This window comes from Dermacentor albipictus, chromosome 9, assembly GCF_038994185.2.
Source record: "Dermacentor albipictus isolate Rhodes 1998 colony chromosome 9, USDA_Dalb.pri_finalv2, whole genome shotgun sequence".
NCBI classification, from domain to species: Eukaryota; Metazoa; Arthropoda; class Arachnida; order Ixodida; family Ixodidae; genus Dermacentor; species Dermacentor albipictus.
The window spans coordinates 48,202,608-48,227,973 of record NC_091829.1 but is presented as its reverse complement, the minus strand read 5'-3'; the positions used below and the strand labels follow the sequence as shown (position 1 = coordinate 48,227,973).

At 46.8% G+C, this 25,366-nt stretch overlaps 1 protein-coding gene across 2 annotated transcripts in view; it reads left to right on the top strand.

The window, feature by feature from the left end:
• LOC135916200 (sterile alpha motif domain-containing protein 1-like) overlaps nt 1–9,477 on the top strand; it is a 37,605-nt gene extending 28,128 nt beyond the window's left edge. For both annotated transcript variants that reach the window (XM_065449485.1, XM_065449486.1), the window contains one exon: nt 8,042–9,477. In XM_065449485.1, coding sequence (XP_065305557.1) covers nt 8,042–8,182 — 141 coding nt within the window. In that variant the 3' untranslated portion in view covers nt 8,183–9,477. The remainder of the gene's footprint in view (nt 1–8,041) is intronic.
• Nucleotides 9,478–25,366: the final 15,889 nt, after the last annotated feature.

Genomic DNA, 25,366 nt, shown 5'->3' with positions numbered 1-25,366 from the left:
TTGACTCTCCGACACGGCTTAGAGAAGGCTCTGGAGTCAGATTGCCAACAAGCTTAGGTTTATTGACCCGAGATACAGCACTATGCGACAGTCAAGGCTCTTGCAGGCTAAGGCTCACCACACTACTCATTGAGTATGCGTGCCCGCTGTGTAGGGCTAACTGGTGTTTGATCCGCACCGATGGCACCGGCTGTTGGAATCTCAGCGCTGCCACCAGCTGTCGGAATCTCAGTGCTGACACCCGTTGTTGCAACCGGACCGTTGGCGCCTGTTGCAAATGGGTCGCAAGCCCCAAGGGTAGCGTTGGCCTGGCGGCCTGGGGCACACTGGAAGCATCCGAAGGTCCCAGCAAAGCATGAGGCGACTGCTAACAGAACAACTTGTTTATTCTAGCATCGCAAAGAGCGGGCGGTCAGGTCGACCGAAGTAGAGAGACGGGAGTGCACGTTACTCAACAAAAGAAATCGGAGCCTCTCTCCTGGCGTCCGGGGCAGCTGCTCTTATACTCTTGGCGTCGCGGGCAAGAAGGAAGGTCACGGGACGACACCACGTGACAGCGGCGACGGACGGACTGAGAGACACGTTGGGACAAGGAGGTGACGCATCAGCCGGGCCGGCGCCGGTCAGACCTCCTCGCTTCACACTGGGGGAGCTCCTCTCCCCGGCTGCCGCGCTTTGACAAGCGTGGGCACACACACACACACGCACACACGAAGACACGTGGCACTGAACATGCCGGGACGCGCTCGGCGGGGATGCGTCGCGGCCACTCCGAACGGGCCAAAATGTCCGCCGCTTTGAACGAAGCCCCGACGTCCGTTGCATCCGCGCCGGCCATATCGCGCGTCGTAGGCGAAACGTAACAGACCGCCCCGCCGGGGGAGGGAGATCCCGATGGTCAGGGGACGGCATCCGCTGTCCGGAGGGATGTCGCTCGATGATGCTCATAACCGAAGTCGGTCATCCCTCGGCGTTTCTTGAGCGCAGCGCACCGAGAAGGCCTCGTTCTCACGTTCAGGTTCACACAGGACACTGCAAAGTGACTTCAGGAGAGTTGCCATTTTTGTTCTCTTTCCCAGCAAGCGTTAGAACTGCGCCGAAACTCAGCCGCTCAGTCAGCAAGCACGGCACAACCCTCGCTAAGCCATGCCAGGCTCTTTCCCCTTTTATACTACTGCCTAGTTCCTTACAGTAGTCTATAGCAGCACTCAGAACGCGTCCACAAATCGGAAAATTGCACTAGAAAGCACATCATCACTTTGAAACACTACACAAAAGCAATATGTTAAAAATCCTGCCTCAGGAAGAAAAACATCAATAACAAACAATTTTGAGGCTGATTCCCTCGTTAGGGGCTTCGACTTAAGCCATCGGGGTTACCGTTGAGACTCCCCTTTTTGTAACGCACCTCAAAGGAATATTGTTGCAAAGCGAGGCTCCAGCGCAGGAGGCGGCCATTTTTGGGAGAGATGGTCTGCAGCCATTGGAGAGGGCAGTGATCCGTCTCAATGATAAACCTCGAGCCGGCTAGGTAGCATGACAATTTCTGAACGGCCCACACGAGACACGCACACTCTTTCTCGGTGGCGCTGTACGCCTGCTCACGACTGGTCACCTTACGACTAGCATACAGGACGGGGTGTTCTACTTCTCCATTTTCCGGTTGGCACAGTACAACGCCCATGCCTCGCTCACTAGCATCGCACTGAACAACGAACCCTTTGGTGTAGTCGGGCGATCGTAGCACAGGCTGGCTTGTTAGGGCGCTCTTTAGGGCGCTAAAAGCTCTTTCCTTTGTCTCGTCCCAGACGACTGTTTGCGGCTCTGTCTTTCTTAGAGCATCCGTCAGGGGAGCCGCGATATCAGAGTACCTGGGGATGTAAGTTCTATATCATGGGTGAGGACAGAAGTCCTACCAGGCCTCTCAGAGAACTGACCTTGAAACTCTTGTAAGAGCTGGTGTAGTTCGGTTTTCTGCTCAGGCGACAGCGGTGCCTTACTGATTAAGTCACTAATGACTTGATCAGTGTCTTCCCTGTTCGTCACTGAGCCTAGTCCCGGAAGCTCGACCGGAAGTTCTTCGGGAGCGTTTACCATCATACACACTACTGCTTCCCGTTGCTTATAGGGTTTGAGCAGATTACAGTGGTAAACTTGCTGTGCTTTCCGTTTTCCTGGCAGACTGACCACGTAGTTGACGTCCGACAGTTTTTGAACAATCCGTGCTGGGCCCTCCCACTGCACGTCGAGTTTGTTTTTTAGCGATGTGCGCAATATCATGACATCATCGCCCACCTCAAAACGACGGGCCCTGGCTGTCCGATCATAATAAACCTTGGCCCTCTGCTGGGCCTTTGCCATTGCTTCACCTGACAACTCCTGTGCCCTTCTTAAGCGTTCGAGGAGCTTAAGCACGTACTCCACCACGACTGGGTCGTCGCCCCTGCCTTCCCACGATTCTCGAAGCATGCGAAGCGGAGACCGCAGCGAGCGACCGTACACCAGCTCAGCTGGCGAAAACCCCGTAGCCGCATGCGGCGCGGTCCGTAATGCAAACATCACCCCAGGCAGACACAGCTCCCAGTCAGTTTGATGTTCAAAACACAATGCTCTCAACACGCGCTTCATGACGGAGTGGAGCTTCTCAACGGAATTCGACTGGGGGTGGTGCACTGAGCTGTGTAACAGCTTTACCCCGCACCTTCCGAGAAAGGCTGTCGTCAAAGCGCTAGTAAACACTGTGCCCTGATCTGATTGGATTTCCGCAGGAAAACCAACTCGCGCAAATATGGACAGTAGTGCATTGACTATCTCAACTGAGCTGAGTTCTTTAAGCGGCACTGCTTCAGGGAACTTTGTCGCTGGGCAGATCACAGTCAAAATGTGTCTGTACCCCGTGGCTGTTACCGGCAGAGGTCCCACTGTATCAATAACGAGCCGTCTAAAAGGCTCCGTAATGATAGGTACCAACTTCAACGGCGCCCTCGATTTGTCCCCTGGTTTGCCCACCCGCTGACAGGTGTCGCATGTCTTCACAAAGTGGTCTGCGTCCCGAAAACACCCTGGCCAATAGTACTCTTGCAAGAGACGGTCCTTAGTTTTCTTAACTCCTAGGTGTCCGGACCACGAACCCCCATGAGACAAGCGCAACAGATCCTGACGGTAGCACTGAGGCACGATCAGCTGATCGAACTCCACTCCCCTGCGGTCTACATACTTCCGGTACAGGACCCCACCTCTTTCCACAAAGCGAGCATTTTTCTTGGCGATACCTTCCTTGACAATGCAGCGTATGTTTTCTAGGCTGCCATCCTTCTTTTGCTCGGCTATCAAAGCCGACCGGCTGACTTTTAGCAACCTATTAAGTCCGTCTGACGTAGGCGCGATGAGCAAATCTTCAGATAGCTCTTCTAACTTTCCCGTGTTGGGCATTTCCTCTCCAGTATCTGGTGCCTTTAACGCTACAGGCTCAATTTTATTCAGTTCGGGCGTGCTCTGAATATCAGCTTGCTGCGCCTCTGACCCTTTCTCATCGTTCGACAACGTCGGCCCCACAACTACCGCCTTTGCAGCGAGCTCCCGAACCTTCGATCTGGTTAAGGCCTGAACGCTAGCCTCACCAAACAAAAGCCCCTTCTCGCGCAGGAGGTGATCGGACCTGTTCGAAAATAGGTACGGGTACGGGTACTGGGGGGGCAGCATAGATGACACTGCCGCCTCCGTCTCAAGTGCTCCGAAAGGACCTTCAATAAGCACTTTTGCTACGGGCAGACACACGCTATGAGCTTCCACGGCTTGTTTGATCCATGCGCACTCGCCCGTGAACATATCGGGTTCTACCTAAGAGGGGTGAACTACATCCATCGTAGCTGCGGAATCGCGAAGCACTCGGCACTCTTTCCCGTTTACGAGGAGGTCTCGCATGTAAGGCTCGAGAAGCTTCATGTTCTCGTCAGTGCTGCATAATGACAAAAACACGACTTTTGTTTTTGTTTCCGGACACTGCGCCGAAAAGTGACCCAGCTTCTGGCACGTATAACACACGCGCGCTTGCCTCACCTCGAACCGCTTTCTGCGTTCGGCTTCGGCTGCCGCCGTCTCCTTACGTTCAGTCGGACTGCTTTCACTCGCGTCCGCACTACGTGTGTCCCCCTTTGCTCTCATGGGCGTGAACTTCGGCCTCTCAAACTTGGAGCCAAATTCACCCTTTTGACCGTCCTTAGCTCCGCGAGCCCGACGCGTCACAAACTCTTCGGCTAGCTCAGCGGCTCTAGCCACCGTACTAACGTCTGGCCTATCCAAGACCCAGTAGCGCACGTTCTCAGGTAACCGACTATAAAACTGTTCTAGCCCGAAACACTGCAGAACTTTCTCGTGGTCACCAAACGCTTTCTCTTCTTTGAGCCACTCCTGCATGTTTGACATTAGCCTGTAGGCAAACTCTGTATATGACTCACTTTTGCCTTTCTCATTTTCTCGAAACTTCCGACGGAACGCCTCCGCGGACAGCCTGTACTTTTTTAGCAGACTCGATTTCACTTTGTCGAAATCCTCTGCCTCCTCTCTATCCAAACGAGCGACTACGTCGGCCGCCTCGCCGGGTAACAAAGTGAGCAAGCGCTGTGGCCACGTTTCCCGAGAGAACCCCTGCTTCTCGCACGTTCGCTCAAAGTTAACCAGGAACAAACCAATGTCCTCTCCAAGCTTAAACGGCCGCATCAGGTCAGTCATTTTAAACAATACTCGTTCTCCTGCACCGTGTGCCTGATTTCCATTACGAGCGCGTTCCATCTCTACCTCGAGACGCTTCATTTCTAAAGCGTGTTGACGGTCACGCTCTTCTTTTTTCTCTTGTTGCTCTCGCTCTTTTTCTTTCTCTTGTTGCTCTCGTTCTATCTGTTTCTCTTGTTGCTCTCGTTCTATCTGTTCTTTACGTTCACGCTCATCTTTCTCTTGTTTCTCTCGCTGTTGCTGTTGCTGTTCTTTAAGTTCGCGTTCCTGTCTTTTTGCCGTCTCCCTCTCCTCAATGGTCTCAAGGCATTCCGACAGCTCGTCATCCTCAGCTCCTAACTCAAGAATAGCCCTTAGCAGTTCTGGTTTTCTGAGTTTGTCTGAGACATCCAGACCCAACTCTCTTGCAAGCTCCAACAATTTCGGTTTGCGCAACGACTTCAAATCCATGGCTGCTCTGAATGCTGCTTTCTCTACTGCCTACTATTGTCTAGCCGCAAACTAACCCGGCAGCAACGACAACCACAATTACCAGCTCTGTTTCTGACACTAACAAAAGCCTGGCAAAACTCAGAAGAAGAAAGTCCCGCACTCACCAAACTTCGCAGCCAAGAATTCAGCGCAGTCGTTCCGCTGCAGGCAACCAGTCATCACACAGGGCTCGTTGCACTGCTCCCGGATGGTCGTTGCGCTCTTCAGCATACAGTCAACCGCATATCTTCGCTGCTGGCCTCCGTTGTCGCGATCTCACCGCTGGCAACCAGATGTTTGATCTGCACCGATGGCACCGGCTGTTGGAATCTCAGCGCTGCCACCAGCTGTCGGAACCTCAGTGCTGACACCCGTTGTTGCAACCGGACCGTTGGCGCCCGTTGTTGCAAATGGGTCGCAAGCCCCAAGGGTAGCGTTGGCCTGGCGGCCTGGGGCACACTGGAAGCATCCGAAGGTCCCAGCAAAGCATGAGGCGACTGCTAACAGAACAACTTGTTTATTCTAGCATCGCAAAGAGCAGGCGGTCACGTCGACCGAAGTAGAGAGACGGGAGTGCACGTTACTCAACAAAAGAAATTGGAGCCTTTCTCCTGGCGTCCGGGGCAGCTGCTCTTATACTCTTGGCGTCGCGGGCAAGAAGGAAGGTCACGGGACGACACCACGTGACAGCGGCGACGGACGGACTGAGAGACACGTTGGGACAAGGAGGTGACGCATCAGCCGGGCCGGCGCCGGTCAGACCTCCTCGCTTCACACTGGGGGAGCTCCTCTCCCCGGCTGCCGCGCTTTGACAAGCGTGGGCACACACACACGCACACACAAAGACACGTGGCACTGAACATGCCGGGACGCGCTCGGCGGGGATGCGTCGCGGCCGCTCCGAACGGGCCAAAATGTCCGCCGCTTTGAACGAAGCCCCGACGTCCGTTGCATCCGCGCCGGCCATATCGCGCGTCGTAGGCGAAACGTAACACTGGGTAGCGGTCCATCAAGTGCGACAATGAGAAGTCGTGGGAGCAAAGCTTTCACATAACCAACTCATTGCAGGCCTGTGAGCATCTGCCATGGCAATGAAGCGCTCAGAGGTTGAGAGCTTGAGTGGAGAGGGCACTTGGGGGCCACCACTCTGGAGGCTGCCACTCGGGAAGCCGATGAGGGATGTATGCTTGCGTGGTGACTCAATGCTTGGAGAGAGAAGCAGGATTTGCATGGGAAATCAGCTTTGGCGTGTTATCTGTGCCTGCCATGTTGCCCTTGGGATGGAGGTTTCCGGAGACTGAGCTAAGCATAACGCTCAAGCTGGGGGACAAGGCGTGAGAGGCACCTCGATTCTCACAGCATTTACATTCTTTTGCATTTTTCAGACTTCATTACTTGATTACTAGCGCGAGATAGTGAGCCATTCGAGAAAGTCATGCAAGTTTCCCTGGATTATATATTGTCTTTTCCTTAGTCATATATGGTGTAATAGCTTGTACGCTGAAAGTATTTGTGGGTATTACCATTCATATCCAATAAAGTTGTCGCAAGAATACTTCATTTGGCTACCACTTTTAGACAAGAGTCAGTATTTAGCCTTAAATAAATTGGGACATGCTGTCTTGCTGTGTTTCATGCCCAGTGTACAACTGTGCATAGCTTTAATGCAGTTTTTTTTTTCCATACATAACTGGCTATAAACTACTTTCTATGTATCAAAACGTGCAGGGCAATATTGTGACTGCTTATTTTGAAATGCAGCAATGCAAAGAACTCGTACCCACACTTTATTTGGAAACCTAAACTGCCATTTTACATAGTCTAGTGCATCATCATGTATTCAGCAAAAATTGCTATTTAAGCGATTGCACTAAAAGAAAAAGCTACACCATTTGTCTGCATAATGAAAACCTTATGATTTGGTTCTTTTTTGGTGGCCTCTCAAGAATGATACTTTGGGCGCAGAAGCATGATAGATGGCTGGATGATAAATTTCTCATTTTTATGCACATGCCACAGTCACATGCTTGTTTTCTTCAGTCATTCAAACCAAATGCCATTGAAATCAGCCTACTTAATTATGCGAGCTGTGGAACGGAGTCAATGGGCTTGGGAATTTCAGTACCCTTTGATTTCACTGGTCAGTGAAGGCGAGCATGTGACCAGTATTACAGAACTCCATCTTAACCCTTGAACTCCCACTATCTTACCTGGAAAACTGCAAAACATTTATCACATTTTCTTTTACTTCCCCAAGGAATGAGCATGTAATGTGCTCAGTGAAAAAAGTATTAAATATATCCTGATTTTCGTAATCGGAGAAGACATTGAATAAGAAATGTTTTGAGTAGGACACACATACACATACATTTTATATCGTAGTATACGAAAGGTCTTCAATAATATTCTCTCAACATGTGACAGCAGGGCAAATGTAAACTACAAAATAATATGCACAAGTGCCCTAACTAAGAAGGAGGCATTGGTATGTAAGCAGGCGCGCATGAGTTGTTCACAGTGAATAAAACAATAGAAACTGCAATGTGGACAAATGGTAGTCATTCTTGGTTATTGGTGCTTTGAGATGTTAACTGTAATAATTGTTTTTGTACAGGAGGTCCCGATACAGTCTTTGACTATGGGACCTCCTTCTGTGTACTAAATACTTGTAATGTGAGCCAACTTCTAATAATAAATTCTGATTCTGATTCTGAAATTGGTAGGACAAGCACAGTTTGGACTTGGGGCCTGAAGGGTTAAACAGCTTATGTGAATTCTTGGGGTTGAAGACTAGTCACGTCAGAATAAACCCTGCTTGTTTGTTTTCTCCCCAAACTAGGAAATTGACGGCCGGTCTTTGCTCCTGTTGAAGCGTAGCGACGTCCTCACAGGCCTCTCTCTAAAGCTGGGGCCTGCGCTCAAGATCTACAATCACATCAAGAGGCTCCAGACGGGGTTGCCAAACGGACACCTCTGCTGAAACCAGACCAGTCACAATGCACCCGAACCTTTCCCATTTGTTCACAAGTATGCGCCACCATTGTACATATGTAGTCTACGAAGGAAGCACTCCCAACCGCCCTTGAAATCTAAGCAGCTTAAGGGAGGACATTTCGCAAAAAAGCTTCGCTTGTGAGCAAGTGGTTGGTCGGGACGTTGTTCTTTCGTCATGTGTGTGTTGCTGAGAGACTGTTGTACTCGCAGAGTTGATTTCAGTAAAGATCGCGAGGTTGGAGGAATGCCATAGGGCCAAGTCAAAGCGGCATTAGTTAGAGCAGGTCACTGGTGAGAATAATGGCGAGAACGAGGCTCAAGTATTACAACGCAAAAAAAAAGGACGAGGCATAAAGCAGGAGCTGAGGGGCACACAGAATAGCAATTGTCCAAGTACCTAAGCTTAACGTTCCAGCACTTGGAACTGTAGTAATCACATACCTTGGTTCTTATTTTATGTTGTTGTTAAACCAATTCTTTTTTTGTGTGTATGTATGTGTGTCCTCTATTGTATATATATACATTTATTCAGTTATAGGCGACGCCTAGTTGGTTGTCAGCACTCCGCATGCCCCTAGTTTCCTGTCTTGCGCCTTTTTTCCCCCTGCATTGTAATATTTAAGTCGCGTTATACAACTTTCCCAAGCCTAAACCTTACTTAAAAAATAAGTTTATGTTTATGGATCCACACAGAAGTCTTAGCAACAGTCGAACAGTAGTTTCAAAATGTAGATATATGCTTTACCTATCAAAGGTCTGAACTGGCTGACGATACAATCGTCCAACCTATCAAAGGTCTGGCGGATTGGTTGCTGATAGCAAGCTATAGAGTACTTTGGAAACCAGTGCAAAGGTCACATTAAATAGAAGACAACACCCTAAAGTGTGATTTGCCCTCTGTGGCGTTCATTGGCCTCCCACAACGTTTCTCCTTTGTACTTGGTCCCACTACTGTTTGCCAGAGGCATTCGACCTGAACACTTGTTTGTGTTTCCAAAGGTGACCAGTTACCAGTTTTACAAACGAGAGTTCACACTTCGACACAACTGCGAAGAGTGGAGGGTGCACCTGCTCTCTACAGGTTCAATGGCACCACCATTGACCGTCAAGTTCCACCGACATGTTTAAACAAAAAGGAACTGCTGCATGTGCACTCATTGATGGCATAACCAACCTTCATTCAGTTTGTGCTGCAGGCCTTTGTTGCCAACAGTGATGTTCGATTTGGGGCTGCTTTTTGCGTGCTACATTACAGCTTCAGACATTTTTAAGTCCTTTGGACACATTGTCCTTGTTTTATTTAAGCATTCTGCATCGCAGTGTTTGTACGTTCTTGTTTGTTGTGTTTCTTTCGTGGTGTAAGAAAGTTTTGAGAGCATGGACACGGCATTCGACTGTCATTGGCATGTTGTGGGCAGCAGAGCGAGATTTGTTGCAACTACAAAAGACGACCCCGTCCCTGGGTGGGCGTGCAACTTTGTTGCCTTTAGTGCAAGAGTAAAATAACTTTCTCCAAACCTCCCTGAAAAAACTTGACATTTGCTGCTGTGTTGTGTGGCATTTAGAGTTGGGGAAGCTTTGCGAAGCATACTTATGGAAACTGTGCATTGTTTGCACAGTACGGGACTGTCCAAGTGCAAACCACACATGCAAGCTCTACATGAACTTGTGCTTACCTCCTTCTTAGGTCTTCTCATGAAACTTAGGTTGACGGCATTTGTGCTTCACTGAGTAGCGTATGACAGCTGCAGCAATCTAGTACTTTGTGGCTTGCCTTTTCATTGAATATACTGTATTTTCGTGCGTATAACCTGTCCATGTAATAATCTGCAATTACATTTACAACTCTCATGAAAGGCAAAAAGGGTACCCCTCCTTCCCATGCATAATTCACACAAATGACTGTATGTAGTGTTAAATCCTTTTTAAAAGCAATCAGGCACAAAGTGATGGTCCAGAAATAATTTTGACTGATATGGTGATGCTTTGCCGCTTTCACTGCCACTTCCCATTGAAATACAGTATAGTAGCTTCAGAGCAATGTGAAGTACATTCGTTAGTAATTATGTGTGGCTTTATCACTGTTCACTTCATGTTCCTATGAAGCAGCACCTTATGGCAAACTTTAAGTATAGAACACACACCCCACTTTATATGTAAATTTAAGAAGTATTTTTAATGCAGATCATACGCACAGAAATATGGTAGGCATGCAGCCAAGCTATTGCACATTTTCCAGGTGGCACAGCGATGCCTGGCAACATTGCAATGCCTGGCTTCATTCTGGCGGGCTGTAGTCAGACTCCGGTGCTTGTCTTGGCTTTTGCCGATATATTTATGTACAAAGTAGAATGACTCAAATGAGAGTGGTCAAAGGGATCAAGGAATGTATGAGCTTTAGAGGCATTAGCATAGGCAGGTGCATTTGAAGCAATTTAGTGTCGCAACCATTTTTCAAAGCGGGGACATCTCCACTTCTCCGCCAGCATAGCTGTCTTTCGTATGTTTAGCCAAAGTTACCTGCCACATGTTGCACACTAAAGTTTTGTGTGGATTCTTCAGTGCGGCTGTTAATGACGGGCTAGAGCCACTCATTGTGCTCTACGAGCATGCGTACATGTTTTATGCAACATTATTTCAGCCACGTCAGCTGCCTTACTTAGTCCGATGCATTTTGCGTCGTCTTGGAATATTGAACTACGTCTCACTTTCTTCGCGATGGCATGCCCCTGGGTGCAGCTACTCGGCTTCGACTGCACACTTGGAATTTGTCGCTTTTGTCCTCAAAGTGTTGTGAATGACATTGCTTAAACTCTGTTTTGTCACCAGCAGTTGCGACTGCAGTGAATTCGCGAACAAAACTTCACTGTGCAACATGTGGTGATTTGCCTTTGCATAGCGGATAGTGGGGTGGGCCAAATGAACTGTATATCAAAGTTTGTGCAATAATCGTAGGTGACAGTGACAGGTCTGTGCACTTGTTTTGTGCGACTTGCAGAGTCGATGCCATGCGTGTGCTCAAACGTGCAGAGACTGTGACAAGATTGGCCACCTCTTGCCAGAGGCATTGCAGCGGCTTGTAGTTACAATAGAATGTTCTCCTCCTGTGAAGTTGAAAGGGACATGACCAGCTTATTCAGGTGTTGGCGAGATGGTTGCTGTACACAATGTTTATACAACACAGCATAAGCTAGCACGTCGTTATAGTAGTTATCAACCTTTCTTTATAGCTTTCCTGGAAAAGCACGAGGTGCTCTGATACTAATGTATGGAATACCAAGCTTTGTCCTGTTGATTGTGCCATTGCTTGGGATACAGTTTTGAAGCAGGCCAATAAGCAATTTAATTACAAGAGTCTGCTGTTATAAAACTGATTGTGAATGAATGATCACAGCATAAATTAGAAGAAAAAAAAAATATCAGCCACAGTAAAAACTAAACGGTTGAAGACAACGTTTCAGCAACCACACAGGAGCCTTGAGAAGTACTTCAGTTCTATGGCGTTTCAGTTATTTACTGTAATGAGCATCTTTGTGTTCTCCTAGTTCCGTAACAGCTTTCATTGCACAATGCATGTATATCGCCCGAGTTTTGAAGCTAAGGGTACCTAAATTGAGCTCAGCGCCTACATGAGAAGTCCGTTGGTTTCCGTGCGCGGCAAGGAGCAACACTGATACATTATAAGGCTGCAATGTTCTCCTGTCCGATGACGACTTGACCGTGGCACTGTGTGCCAGTGTTGGCTGTCCCTCCCGTTCAACTTCAAATCACATGGCTATTGTACCTGTAGAAACATGACTGGCACCACAGTGTAACAGTCGCACGTAAGCTGGGCCCCATTGACTACGAGAGCTGCTCTCACGTGCCATTCTTTCTGTGTTCACATCCCAGCTTTCATCGTGCAGCTTAGTTGCAAGCCATTTGATCATGTGTGAGCACGATGATGTCTGCTAAAAATGCTATCAAGTTGTATTGAATGTTCCATAAATAAGGGAGGCTTATATAAACTACTTTTCAGGCTAGCTCATTTGTGCCGGTATTACGTGCAGAGGTGGCATTCAGATAAAACAAATTTAACATAGTGCAAGTGCTCTACTGTTGCCCATACTTTCTTTTTTTATTCGGAATGAATCAGAAGTATGTATCTGTTTTTGTGATGCTGGACTAAAAAAATGCAATTTTATTCATCAAAAGGAACGGTGGCTCCCTCTATCCTGAAGAGTGAAGCATTTGCGAAGCAGGCTGTAGAATGTAGAGTGCCCGCTGTTCTTTGAAACAAGAAATCTTAAAATTTCGGCTAACCAATGGCACAAGTGGCCAGTAATATTTGTTCACTTGCATGCAGCAGGTATGTGCTGCATATGAATGTGGTACTAGATGGAATTTAACGTTGAATGCAACCTCCACATGAAATGCAAGTGCAAATGAACAAGCAATCAAGCTGGTGTGCTTGATTGTGGAGCCCTTGTGCGCTGTACTCCCTTATTGAAGCAACATAGAATATTCTTGCCTGGCTGTGAGATTTGCCATGCCTGAGTGTGGCTGGCTTCTCTTTCTATGTTCTTGTGTGCCATTGAACAATATTTTCACTTGTCATTGTCACCTGCCTGGCAAAAGGGCGAGAGCATTGTATAAACAAGACAGACATATATGTTGAATAAAGTTTGTTGAATAAGTTAATTCTGACTCCTGCAGACTCATGAGCAGCTGCATTAGCAAAACAATGCAAGAACATTGCACAATACCTGTTTTTATTTGCACATTTACTAACTGCACTGCTTCTTATGCACCCATTTTGGCTTAAAAAATGTTTCTAGGCCATTTCAGTAAGTGATAAAGCTTTCACACGTACAGCTGGACCGTCATATAGCCAACTTCAGTTAATTTGACCCTGTCTGTACCGGCGAAATTGATCAACTTATTTAGCAGATCCAGTTAAACCAGATGCAGAAAAAACGTCGAAACACACCGCTGATTAATTTGGCAGTATATGCCCAGTGCCCCGAATCAAATGCGCACGCACTTTCTGTGTTTCCAAGGTGTTTTAGCTAGAACAAGTCTCAGTTCCACCTGACGGACAAAGCATTAATTGCGATTTCAAATTATTAAAAAGCTATTCGAAATACGATTAGTTGTTTTATCAGCTGCATAAACTGCTGTAAACATTTGCTCACTAACTAAATTAACAAGCACATTGTGATGCGCGCACAGGCAAACGCAAACACATCTCACACAATGACTGCAGAAACTCGCTGTCGGAACGCTGGCATGATGAACAGCGGCGAGCGAATTCCCCTTCCCTGCTGCCTCTCACTTCAATGCGATCTAGGCGTGCAAGAACACATCGTACACGAAGCCGTGAGCTATCTCTGGTCAGCTAGCCTTCGAACCCAGCACAGATTGCCTCCAAGGTAGGCCGTCCTCAGCCCCCACAGCTGGAGAAGAGAAGAGGCACACTAACCTGCTCCCTTCTTCCCTCGACCCCTCCCCGCCTTCCTCCTATGCAAGCGCATGAAGACATGTCACCGCATCACGCCATCAGTTAACCCGCCATACTTGTCGGCTCACCCCACAAGCTTTCCCTCGCACCTACCCTATAGGGCGCGTGCCCACAATGTTGCACTTGGACTAAAAGCAACAGACGCATGGTGCGATTTTACATGCAATCCTTTGTACGACATATCAGAGTCCAACGTGCCGCATACAATGATTTGTGACATGGTACGAGCGAGTGGGTGGGGTGCAGCCTCACCAAGAGACGGCGCACCTGCATCAAAGTGAGAACAAACGTCTTTGCATAGCTGTTTTATTTTTACACAATTGATGCCAATGAAATCACATTTATGCGAGCAGCTAAATTTTCGCAAGAATATCTGCTGTGTCGGCTCTGTTACCCGCCGATGGCCAGGAGCCGGCAGGCCTAGCTCATTGGGGCATCGAATCTGAGACCGGTGGTGCTTGCTACACAACCGCATGCAGCTCGTAATAAAGTGCCTATGTTGGTCAGCACAACGTGTGCACGATTATGTCACGCTTAAATTCCAATACATTTGATTTTATAGACGCTGACGGTAGCGAACGAGCAAGCAAGGTAAGCTGGCGATAGCTGGGACACTGTTGTCGCGGCTTTTGGCAGCACACCGCGCATTAATTGACTTGGCGAAAGTGCTCGAATACGAAGCCATTACTGCTCCTGCCTTGCTCCATGCTTGCTACTGTGCGATGAGCTTTCGGAAATGCAACTGGGTGTTTGATAACGCAATGCGCTTCACTCCTGCTTCAGAATGTGGAACAGTAGAGGGAAGACGTGTGCAGTAGTCGGCTGCAAGTGAGTGGCCTATTAAAATGGAATTAATGTGTGTGACCATGCAATTTTACGGACTGGTTCTACATACGAACTGGAGTGCCTGCATTGCCAGCCCTTTGCGATGCATAGCTTTCCTCGAGGATAAAAAAATTCACTCGACCCACACCTCCCCAATCTCAACGAGGTCACCCACTCCATTGCGCGAGGCCTAGTCAACCACGCCGGAGTCACTGGAGATGAGTTGGATACCAGGGACAGTCTGACAATTTATAACGATCTCGTTAAGGCCTTTTACCTCAGTCGCCGAATCTTCCCCCCGCCTCACCCAAAGTTCAGCCGGGCGCAGGCTACCACCCTGCGTCTACTACAAACAAACACGTACCCTTCACCCGCCCGCCTCCACCTTATATTTCCGGACGTCTACACTACCCCCAACTGCCGGTGCTGTGGAATTCACCCGGCTACACTTCCGCATATGCTATGGGAGTGCCCAGCACAGTACACCCAGACTAACACCACGACTCTCTCGTCGAGGCTCTGTGGAGCTCCGCCCTCGATGACCAAACCTGGGCGACCCAGCACGCCCGCGAGGCAACGGCGAGGCAAGCCCTCGACGTCCCTTCGTGGGAGGCTTAGGCCCGGCCATCATAAAGTGCTGGTTTTACAATAAAAGTTTATTCCTCCTCCTTGTCTGCCAGCGAATTATATCGCTAACTTCCAAAGAAAGAACTTCAACCCGGAAATTTGGCAAGAGTGAGTACCCACTTTTTACACAGGGACAAAGGGAGTTGTGCTGCTTTGTGGCATATAGTAGGTTTCTCGCACGTTAACCAGACTCATCTACCAAAACTCACGCCCAATCTACCTTCTACATATCAGGATTAAGTAAATGGCCGTATATCTTGAATCAGTGTGCCGAAGTATGGGTGACTGCAACTACACCAACAGTACACGAACGTTGGAAGCTAAACATTTCGGTCGTGACGGTCCTCAAAGTAAGCGCAAGTGAAAACCGATAGCGAGTCTTTTCTACAAGCTATTGCAGAGTACAGAACATCTACATTCTATGCCTTGTGCGCAGCAAGAGTGAGTCTATCGCAACTATGCACACCCGTGAGCGCGATTAGGCAGAGAAAAAAAAAAGTTGCAGTTTCGCCCTAAAGTCAAAGCATTGATTGCGATAGCAAATTAGTGGACAGTTATACAAAGTAAGAATAGGAGCTTTATCAGCTGTATAAACTTGTAAACATAGGCGCTCATATCTAAATTATCTAAATTAACAAGCCTAGTGCTATGTGTGCACAAGTAAACATGAACACATCTCACTCAATGACCGGGGACACTCACCGTCAAAACGCTGGCATGAGAAAGAGTGGCAGTAGCAGCGAGCGCATTGCCCCTCGCGCTGCCCCTCGCTTCAATACGAACTAAGCTGTGAGAACACAGTGCATATGAAGCCATCAGCCCTCGGTACTGCCACACTCTGCAGCCGCTGCCAAAGTAAATCCTCCATCCCTTCACCACAGCTGCCTTGCGTGCAATGGAAGGCGACGCTTTGTCCCTGCCTACCTCACTCACACCCACAAAGTTAGCATATGGTGCACAGTCGCGATAACATCGCACTTGGACTTAATACGGAACATTACAGCGACGCCGACAGCGGAAATGTGCTTGGAGTGTTCACAAAAACGGTCTCCAATCCACGCTGTGAAGGTGGTTGGACAGTGAAGCTGTAAACGACAACTAGAATTAGTACCCATTACAATGTAGGCTGAAATTATTCATGTGGTGACATTCACATGTACTTAGCCTAATTATGTCTAATACGTGACGGCCAGTGACTTGGCTTGCGCCACTATTTCGTACACCTACAAAGAGCGACAAGACAGTCATTTGAGGAATTGCCTGACATTTGCCCACAGGCGCAAGTACAAGTGGGTGTGAGAGAAAAAATCTGGGGCTTTTGCTCCTTCAATATCAGACTTTCCTAGGTACTATGGTGGAGAAGTTTCTTTGCTTGTTTCGTATGCGTTTGTCATGGTGTTTGTCCCTAGGCGTGCCAGCATTGTGAGGTGAGGTGTAACTGTTTTGATGGCGTGCATCCTCCACGTGTTCCTCGTGGTCCTTGGATGTTGCTGTGGAGTTTGTTGCATGTTTTTGTCGCAACGGTAACATACGTAATTGTGTGACAGTCGCCAGGGGATCAATGAACCTGTGGGATTGACAACGAATTGGACTATTTTAATGGCAGAGCATTATTTCATGTCCATGTATTGGTTATCCATGCACACTGCATTGTTCAGGAGATTCACATGAACGAAAGCACTTCCACACGTTGAAACACATTTAGCACCCAGGTAAATCTAAGCGAACCTTGTTCTGCCATTTATTCCCATAGACCACTGTAAAAGCTGATCACGGCTATATGGTCAAGATACCAAATAGTGGTCACGACAGCAGCTTTCATGTGTGCGACTGCAGTTATAAAATGTTTAAGCTACTCAGCTAGGTTTTAGTCCACCTTTACCCGTGCCCATTGCATGGGAACTATAAGGCATGGCTCTGTCCATTAACGAATTTAAAGGATTGACGCTAAATGGTCTGGTGACGTGCAGTGTGTATGTGTGTCCACGCTCCTGTGAAAGTGGCGATGGGAACAGAGCGTGCTTATTACTAAGGGCGAGCTGAAAACTCTGAAGAGACTCGATGATTACAATACATTGTTATTGCTTAATTTGTGGACAGCCAGTGACAAAGGCATTGCACTGAACAGTGAGACTCTGTCTTAATCCTCAAGCCTTGTATGTTACACAGGAGAGAAAAACTGAAGCAGAATGTTTTTAGACAAGGCAGACTGCCTTCATACATGTAGTGGAATCATGTTTGCCATTAGTGTAACGTTGCTGCACTCACGCTGTTGAACTATTTCTGCGACTTTGTCAGCCTTGTTTGAATAGCTTCTGGCCGATACAGGTGCTTCTTTACGGGAAACAGCAACTGATCAAATCAAACTTGCTGTTTTGCAGTTGCAAAATTCTTCTAGTCTTCCATGTTCCGGAATCTGGAAGAGCTGGCTGAATGCAATGTGCATCAGATTTAATGGTACATTTCACTTCGAGATAACTTCGAGAATTTCCCAGAAGCACAGTACAGTACACTTGGTTCAGTGTAGCTAAGTACTGTGAACTCTGCCTTCTTCACGACATACCTCCTGCTGCTGCTATCTCTAGCCATAAGTACACCTTTCAATTATTACTGCTCTTCCTCCACCTGCCAAAATTAATACTGGTGAACTGGTAAATTCTAGAATGTGCCACAATCGTCTATGAGCGCACCTACCAACTGACACAACAGGTCCTTCCTGGAAAAAACGAGCGTGCACAACACATATATGCTCCAATACTGCTAACATGACAACAAAAATGCCATAATAGAGCTACACAGTTAATGGTGGTGTGCATGTTTGTTTGATACAGAGCAGATGTCTTTGTATACAAGTACACTCCAGTGCGTAAATGAGTTTGAAGCACCGTTCCACACAACTTCATGGCTTATCTTGTAACCTTGCTGGCATTGGTCATAAAAGCTGCCATGAAAATGATAAACTACTCATTTGTAACAGTCAGCTACACGCACTACTCGAAACAGCTCACTTCATGTGCCATTTGCAGACTACAGCAGAGGAGCAAAGGATGCTAGGTTTGCATTCTCGTCTTGTTATCCGACTGCAACAGGAGCCAAGAAGAAATGGAGAAAAAAAATAAGGGCGTATATTATCGCCCTTGATGAAATAGATGAAGCTTAAGAGGTTTCTAAGGTGACTCACATATAAGTTAAAGTGGCAACTAAATTGAGCCTTGGTGAACTCCTCATTCCAAACCAATTGTTTTGCTGTTTATTCAACCAAGAAAAACTACATGTGTCTGGTTAGTGTAACATTTTAATACACCCTGAAACTGGGCTCGAAATCTGTTATTATATAGCTTCTAAGTTGATACAAGTTCATCAAGTGAATCGAATGCCTTCGAAGTGGCTACCGAAAGGGCAGAAACAGCTTCAATGTTGTCCATGACGGAGTTCAACAAGTCTAAAGGAAGCTGAGCGCCTTGACTTCTGACAAAGCTGTATACATGAGATCAGACTGTGACAACTCGAAACCGCAATTGTCACCAATGAAAGATGTTTTTAATTATTATTGCAACAATTGAACGTATATAAATAGCGGAACAGTCCTGCACAACCCTTGTTTGCCATGTCTACATACAGGAAGCACACATGCTATTTTCAAGCTATCTGGTACAAGTTGTGTATTCAACTATTGTCGGCAGTAGTCTTCAGGTACTCAAAGTTCCTGTTCCACATGTCAACAGAGATAACATCTGGACCTGGTAATTTCCGGTTATTAAAGCTGAACAGAATACTGGAAAGATGATCCTCTGAGTACCTACTGTGGTAGAAACGTCGAACGAGGCATTGACTGCAATGAAACAGTTATTCAGTTGGGAGCGCAGATGCTCTCTGAAGCACAGTTGAAAGATGTGTTAAATTGGTCCATGAATGGTCATTAACTTTGATCAAAAGTTATTATGAATACGTTTGGTTAAGTAACACAATTACGACCAGCGAGTTCATTTTAAAAAAATGTGTTCTGCGAGTTAGAATGCGCTTCCCTAAATTTGTTCATCTTGGTTATGTCGGCGGGTTCGATGGGAATTTGGTGGTACGCCTTAACCAGGTCCACTTTGCTAAAAATGGCACGGCCGTCGAGGCGTGATGTAAAGTATTGGATGTGAGGCAGCGGATAGCTGTCATGAGGTGCCTTGGCATTTAAGCCTCGATAGTCTCCACAAGGCCAACAGTCACCAGGATCATGTTTGGGCAGTAGGTGCAGATGAGAAGCCCACGCACTGGACGACGGGCGTATAGCCGAGCTGCAGCATGTTGTCGAACACCCATTTGGTGATAGCTAGACGGTCCCCTAACAAGTGGTGTGGACGAAGGGCTGCTGGTGGACCACGGGTGACGATGTGGTGTGTCACTGTACGTTTAGGCGGCTGAGTGAAGTGACAGACATGGGAAACCAGCAATTAAGTGCTAACACACCAAAATTGCAGCTTATGCTGCCTGTTCTAACAGATGCCCCGCTTCAAGGACTATTACACAATATGCATGCCTACATGTAGAGTCCGTCTGAAGAAATTCTCTTGCTTAATATGATGTTGACCAGCACCTTCAGAACTCACTAAGTCCTTTGAATAATCGGCCGAGTGCAAATTGATGGGCTAGTTGGTAGGATGAGGACACTACAAACGTTAAAGATATGCAGATCCCACGCACTGTGGGAATTGATGTAAGCGAAGCTTTCCGTGCTGGATGCTTTGATTGACGATAATTAGCGGTGATGTTGACGGCTGAAGCTTAATTTCTTCAATGTTTAGGCTAACACCAAGAGGAGCGAGTTGATGTTAAACATTACCTTTAGTGCACCACTGCTGTTTGTGTAGTACAAAGAACACACAGGGAAAGGTGTGTGCTTGAGGCATTGTTGTGCACCATAATTTATAACCACCGAGAGGCTTGAGCGTTGTCATTTCCTCACATGGCACATTGCATTGTGGCAGAAGTATTAAACTTGAATTGGATTACGGGGCTGTACGTTCCAAAACCACACTTGGATTATGAGGCAAGCTGTAGTGGTGGACTCCCAATTAATTTTCAAACCGTGATGTTCTTTAACGTGTCCCAAAATCTAAGTGCATGTGCATTTTCTATTTTGCCTCATCGAAATGCAGTTGCCGTGATTGGGATAAAATCCACGACTTCTAGCAATGCCATAGCCACAAAGCTAATGCAGCGGGCACAGAAGTGTTGATTTGATGACGGACCACTTCCGTAGTGTCTCCTGGACTCTGCAGAGCGCTTTAATTAATGGGGCTCTGCTTCTGCACACCCTGCGCAAGTTGCCCGCTTGACGTATTTGCATGGCGTTTATTTTTAAAAATAGCAGCAACGTACTGTACCATACCTTGAACTTAAGCTTATCCCGTTTCCCCGCAACTGCTGTAGTATAGTAGTGGTATCTTCTTGCCTTCTCACGTCACCTCCCCTCCCTTTGTTATATTGGAAGTGCCTCCTCTCCCTCTCCTCTCAACAGTTCTATCTGCGTCCCCTCTGGCCTCGCAAGTTAGTAAAAAAGGAAGCGCTGCAGTTTCTGCAATGCTTCTGAGGGGAGTCACGGATAATTACAGCTGTCAAGCGGCTAATGTGGCGACGGCCAGGAGCTTCAGAAGGCACTGGGCACATTCGGCGCAGTGAGGTGAAAACGAGTTTCTCGCGTCACCTTTCCTCTCTTGCTCGCCCCTGTCATCTCTGAACACGCTCTGAACCACCACCCGATGCGATGTACGCGACAGCAGCCCACAGTAGCAGTGGAAAGTCGAAGGATGAGGCAAATAAAGCTTCGCTTTAAAAGAGATGCCACGCTGCGAGTTAGTAGCAGTTTGAAGTTTAAATAACTGCTAATAAAGCGCATGTGAACGCTCTCCAAGCGTTCGACGTTTGTGAAAAATCACGAGGACGGAAAATGACAATGTGACAGGGGAACACGATACATACTCGCCTCTGCCGGAGACCACGGACCATATGACAACAATCGTCCACGCCATTCCACTACGCCAGCAACATCCTAGAAGCAACAAGAGTGAAATTGGTGGACGGCGCCTCGTCCCGGCTAGCCTAGAGACAAGCGCATACATGCGCATACTAAACAAGCAAAGTAAGTCCAGCATAGTACCTAGAAAAGTCAGATATTCAAGGAGTAAAAGCCCCCAGTCTCCCTCTCGCACCCGCTTGTATATAGAACCCAGATACAAACTGCTTGAACTCTGCGCGCAAACGTCAAACGCATAGAGTTTCTCATATAATGTAGTGAAGAACTTTGTGGTCGGACAAATCCACAAATAAGTCTCGTCAAAAAGGCAAGTTTCACAATTGTAGCGCTACCTGTTGGCAAAAAATTTAAATATTTGTCGATAATTTTTTTTTATTAAACTGCATGGGCCTAATTAACATGCTTAGTAACGAAACCCGATAAACCGGCAAAAAACAAAAAAATACTTACCGATATATCTTTGTAATTGAATCGCACAGTCCTAATTAACAAACTTAGTACAACCTCTTGCAACAAAAATTAAACTCGCTTTTGAGTCCAGAACACATTATTCTAAAGACTAGCGCAAAATAGCAGGGACAAAGACAGAGAAGACGACAGGACGACAGAATAATGATGACACACCAACTAGCCCAGCTTTCTGCCTTGATCCAGAACACAAATTTGATTAATGTGGCGCTACCTGCTGGCAAAATTATAACGAATTTATGAATAATTTGTTACTTAACAGCATGGTGGCTGTCCCAACGTGGGAGCGGCCCGCAGCGCGCTGAGTCGCGTACCTCAGGACCTTATTAAAGTTTTTCATCCATCCATCCATCCATCCATTAACAGCACGGTTTTAATCATAGATTTATGGTTTTAATTAATACATTTATTAGCACCTCTTACATAAAATTGAACTCGCTTTCGGGTTATGGATATGGCTTTGTTGATGCTAGTGACATCTATTGGGTAAGAAACATACTTTTTTTTTTTTCGTTTTTCACAGGATTGCAAGTGGTGTTGCGGTTTGCGGTGTGGTGGTCGTTTCATATGGCGTAGCCATAGATTCCTACAAAATTTTTGTAGCAACCTCTATGGGCGTCGCAGCCGTGCAGCAGATTAGCTCGGATGCATGGATGTTATGAGCGTCTCCTTTGGAACGGGGCGGTGGGTTGCTATTACTGCAGACTCGACGAGGGCGCCCCTAGCGGTGGCCAGAACTTAAGTTGAGATAAGCATCAGCAGCTTTATAGAGTTACCAGAGTTACTATCAGCACGAGCCTATCAGAATCGCTTTTCCAGCCCATGTTTTAAGTGTAGTAGTTGCAAGGGAGAAATGTGGGACTTTCTGTCCTGGAAGAAGGAAAAATACTACGGCGGAGAACTTTCTTTGCTCGTTTTGTATGCATTTGTGTTGAGGCCGCCCAAGCTGTGCATTGATGTTGCTGGCGTTGTGGAATGGTGTGGACGATTGTCAATTGATCTGTAGTCTCCAGCGGAGACGAGTATGGTATTGTGTTCCCCTGTCACACTCGTATATTCCGTCCTCATCAATTTTTACAAGCGTGGAACGCTTGGGGAGCGCTCCGTCGCACTTTATTAAGTCATTAAAACTTCAAACTGCTACTAACTTGTAGCGTGGCGTCTGTTTTTAACGTTTGTAGTGTCCTACCAAACTAGCCCATCAATTCGTGCACAGCCAATTGTTCAAAGGAGTTAGCTAGTTTTGAAGGTGTCGGTCAACGTCATATTAGGCAATAGGAGAATTTCTTCAGACAGACCCCACATGTGGGCAGGTATTTTGTAGCTGCGCAATAGTCCTTGAAGCGGGGCATATCTGTTAGCACAGACAGCATAAGCTAACACGATGTGCCATACACTGCATGATGATGACTTCTGGTATGTCACAGTCGCTCGCATTTACCGCGTGTGTTAGTTCTACAGCACTAATGTGTGTTCAAGTTCTGGTGCATGTTTTGTAAGCCTTACAAAAGATATATCACATGCAATCACCTGCCACTCCCACGGAGGTAGATACTTCGCTGGAGGCATACAGCGGTGTTCGAAGAGTGGGACATCCATTTCAACGCTAAGCTCCCTTACGCGCAGTGAAAAAGGCCTTCTCACTGAGGGTCAATCGTGGTAAAGGGCAGTGCACGTCATACCACTAATGGTTTTAGAACACGGATGATCAAGATTACCGTACATTTTAAAAAAATATGTGAAGCTGATATATGATCTCTGCATATGGAGTGACCACTCATTCGATTCTACGTATAAGCTTTCGATCGGGCTAGTTCTGAATGCGCCTGTCGCCAGACGGATACCGAGGTGATGGACGGTATCCAGCATCTTTAGTGTGCTCGGGGCGGCAGAGTTGTATACTATGGCACCATAGTGTAGCCGTGATTGAACGAGGCTCTTGTAAATATTCATTAGACATTTCCTGTCGCTACCCCATGTTGTGCGAGATAGCATTTTCAGCAAGTTAATTGTATTTAGACATTTAGTTTTCAGGTATTTTATGTGCGAGATGAAAGTAAGCTTACAGTCAAGTATTACACCTAGAAATTTGAGCTCTTTCTTGGCAGGTACTTGCTGTCCACATAGTTCCACGCTCGGGTCTGGAACCAGGCTGCTCTTTCTTGTAAAAAGAACACAATAACTTTTGTGGGGGTTGATTTTAAACTCATTTTCGTCTGCCCACTTAGATATCTTGTTCAATCCCTGCTGTACTCGTCTTTCGCATACTGCAAGGTTACAGGATTTAAAACCTATTTGTATGTCATCTACGTATATGGGATAAAATACAGCTGGTGGTAATGAAGCGCAGAGTGTGTTCATTTTAACTATAAAGAGGGTGCAGCTGAGCACACCTCCTTGGGGTACGCCAGTTTCCTGTATAAATGGACGTGAAAGTACATTCCCGACTTTCACGCGGAATGTACGGTTGGACAAATAGCTTTCTATTAGGGTGAGCATATTGCTGCGGATGCCCATTCCCGACAAGTCTCTCAAGATTTCGTAGCGCCACGTTGTGTCGTACGCCTTCTCCATATAGAGGAATACGGATAGGAAATATTGTTTATGCAGAAAGGCGTCGCGAACGTTTCCCTCAATGCGCACAAGGTGATCGGTTGTGGACTGCCCTTCTCTGAAGCCACACTGAAAGGGATCAAGCACTTGGTTTAATTCCAGGAAATGTATGAGTCACCGATTAATCATTTTCTCAAACAGCTTACAAATGCAACTTGTGAGGGCTATCGGGCGCTAACTTGACGCCGATGAAGGATCTTTACCTTGCTTCAGAATGGGAATCACAATCGCTTCTCTCCATGCAAGTGGAAGATATCCAGCAACCCAAATAGTGTTGAAAAGTGCAAATAAAGTCAGTTGTGTATCAATGTGTACATTCTTAATCATGTTGTACATAATTCTATCAGGTCCTGGTGCAGAGCTCTTGCATGTGATTAAGGCAGCTCTCAGCTCGGCAATACTGAAAGGGCGGTTATATGTCTCGTTCTGTGAACATTTATGATCAAGTGCCTTACTTTCTTCTATTTGTTTGTGTTTTAGGAATAACTTCGAATAATGGGTGGCGCTGGACACTCGTTCGAAATGCTTTCCGAGAGCATCGACCTGCTCTTCCAGGCTATATCCTTTATCATTTACCAGGGGTAATGGATGAATGTGGTGTCCCTTTAGCCTTCTTACACCATCCCGTACTTTTTTCTCTTGTGTGTAAGAAGTGATATCTGACAGAAATCTAACCCAGCTCTTTTTGCCTGTCGTCGTGTGCGCCTCCCTTGCGATTTTGTATGCTTGAATTCAATTAGATTTTCCGCATTTGGTGATCGACGAAGCCTGCCCCATGCCCTATTCCACCTCTTTCGCACTTCTTTGCAATCTTCGTTCCACCGCGGGACACGTCTTTTGGATGAAAGACCATTTGTTTGTGGTATGCACTTTTGCGCTGCGTCGATAATAATATGAGTAAAATATGATATGGCATCATCTATATTATAATATTCTAAAAAGTCCTGCGGTAAATAAGTACATTCTTGAAAACTTTTCCAATCGGCTGAGGCTAATTTCCATCGAGGGACATGCGGTGGAGAATCATATTATGTTGTTAAGTTTAGAGTGACTGGGAAGTGATCACTTCCAAAAGGATTCTTGATGACATTCCATTTCAGGTCAGACAGAAG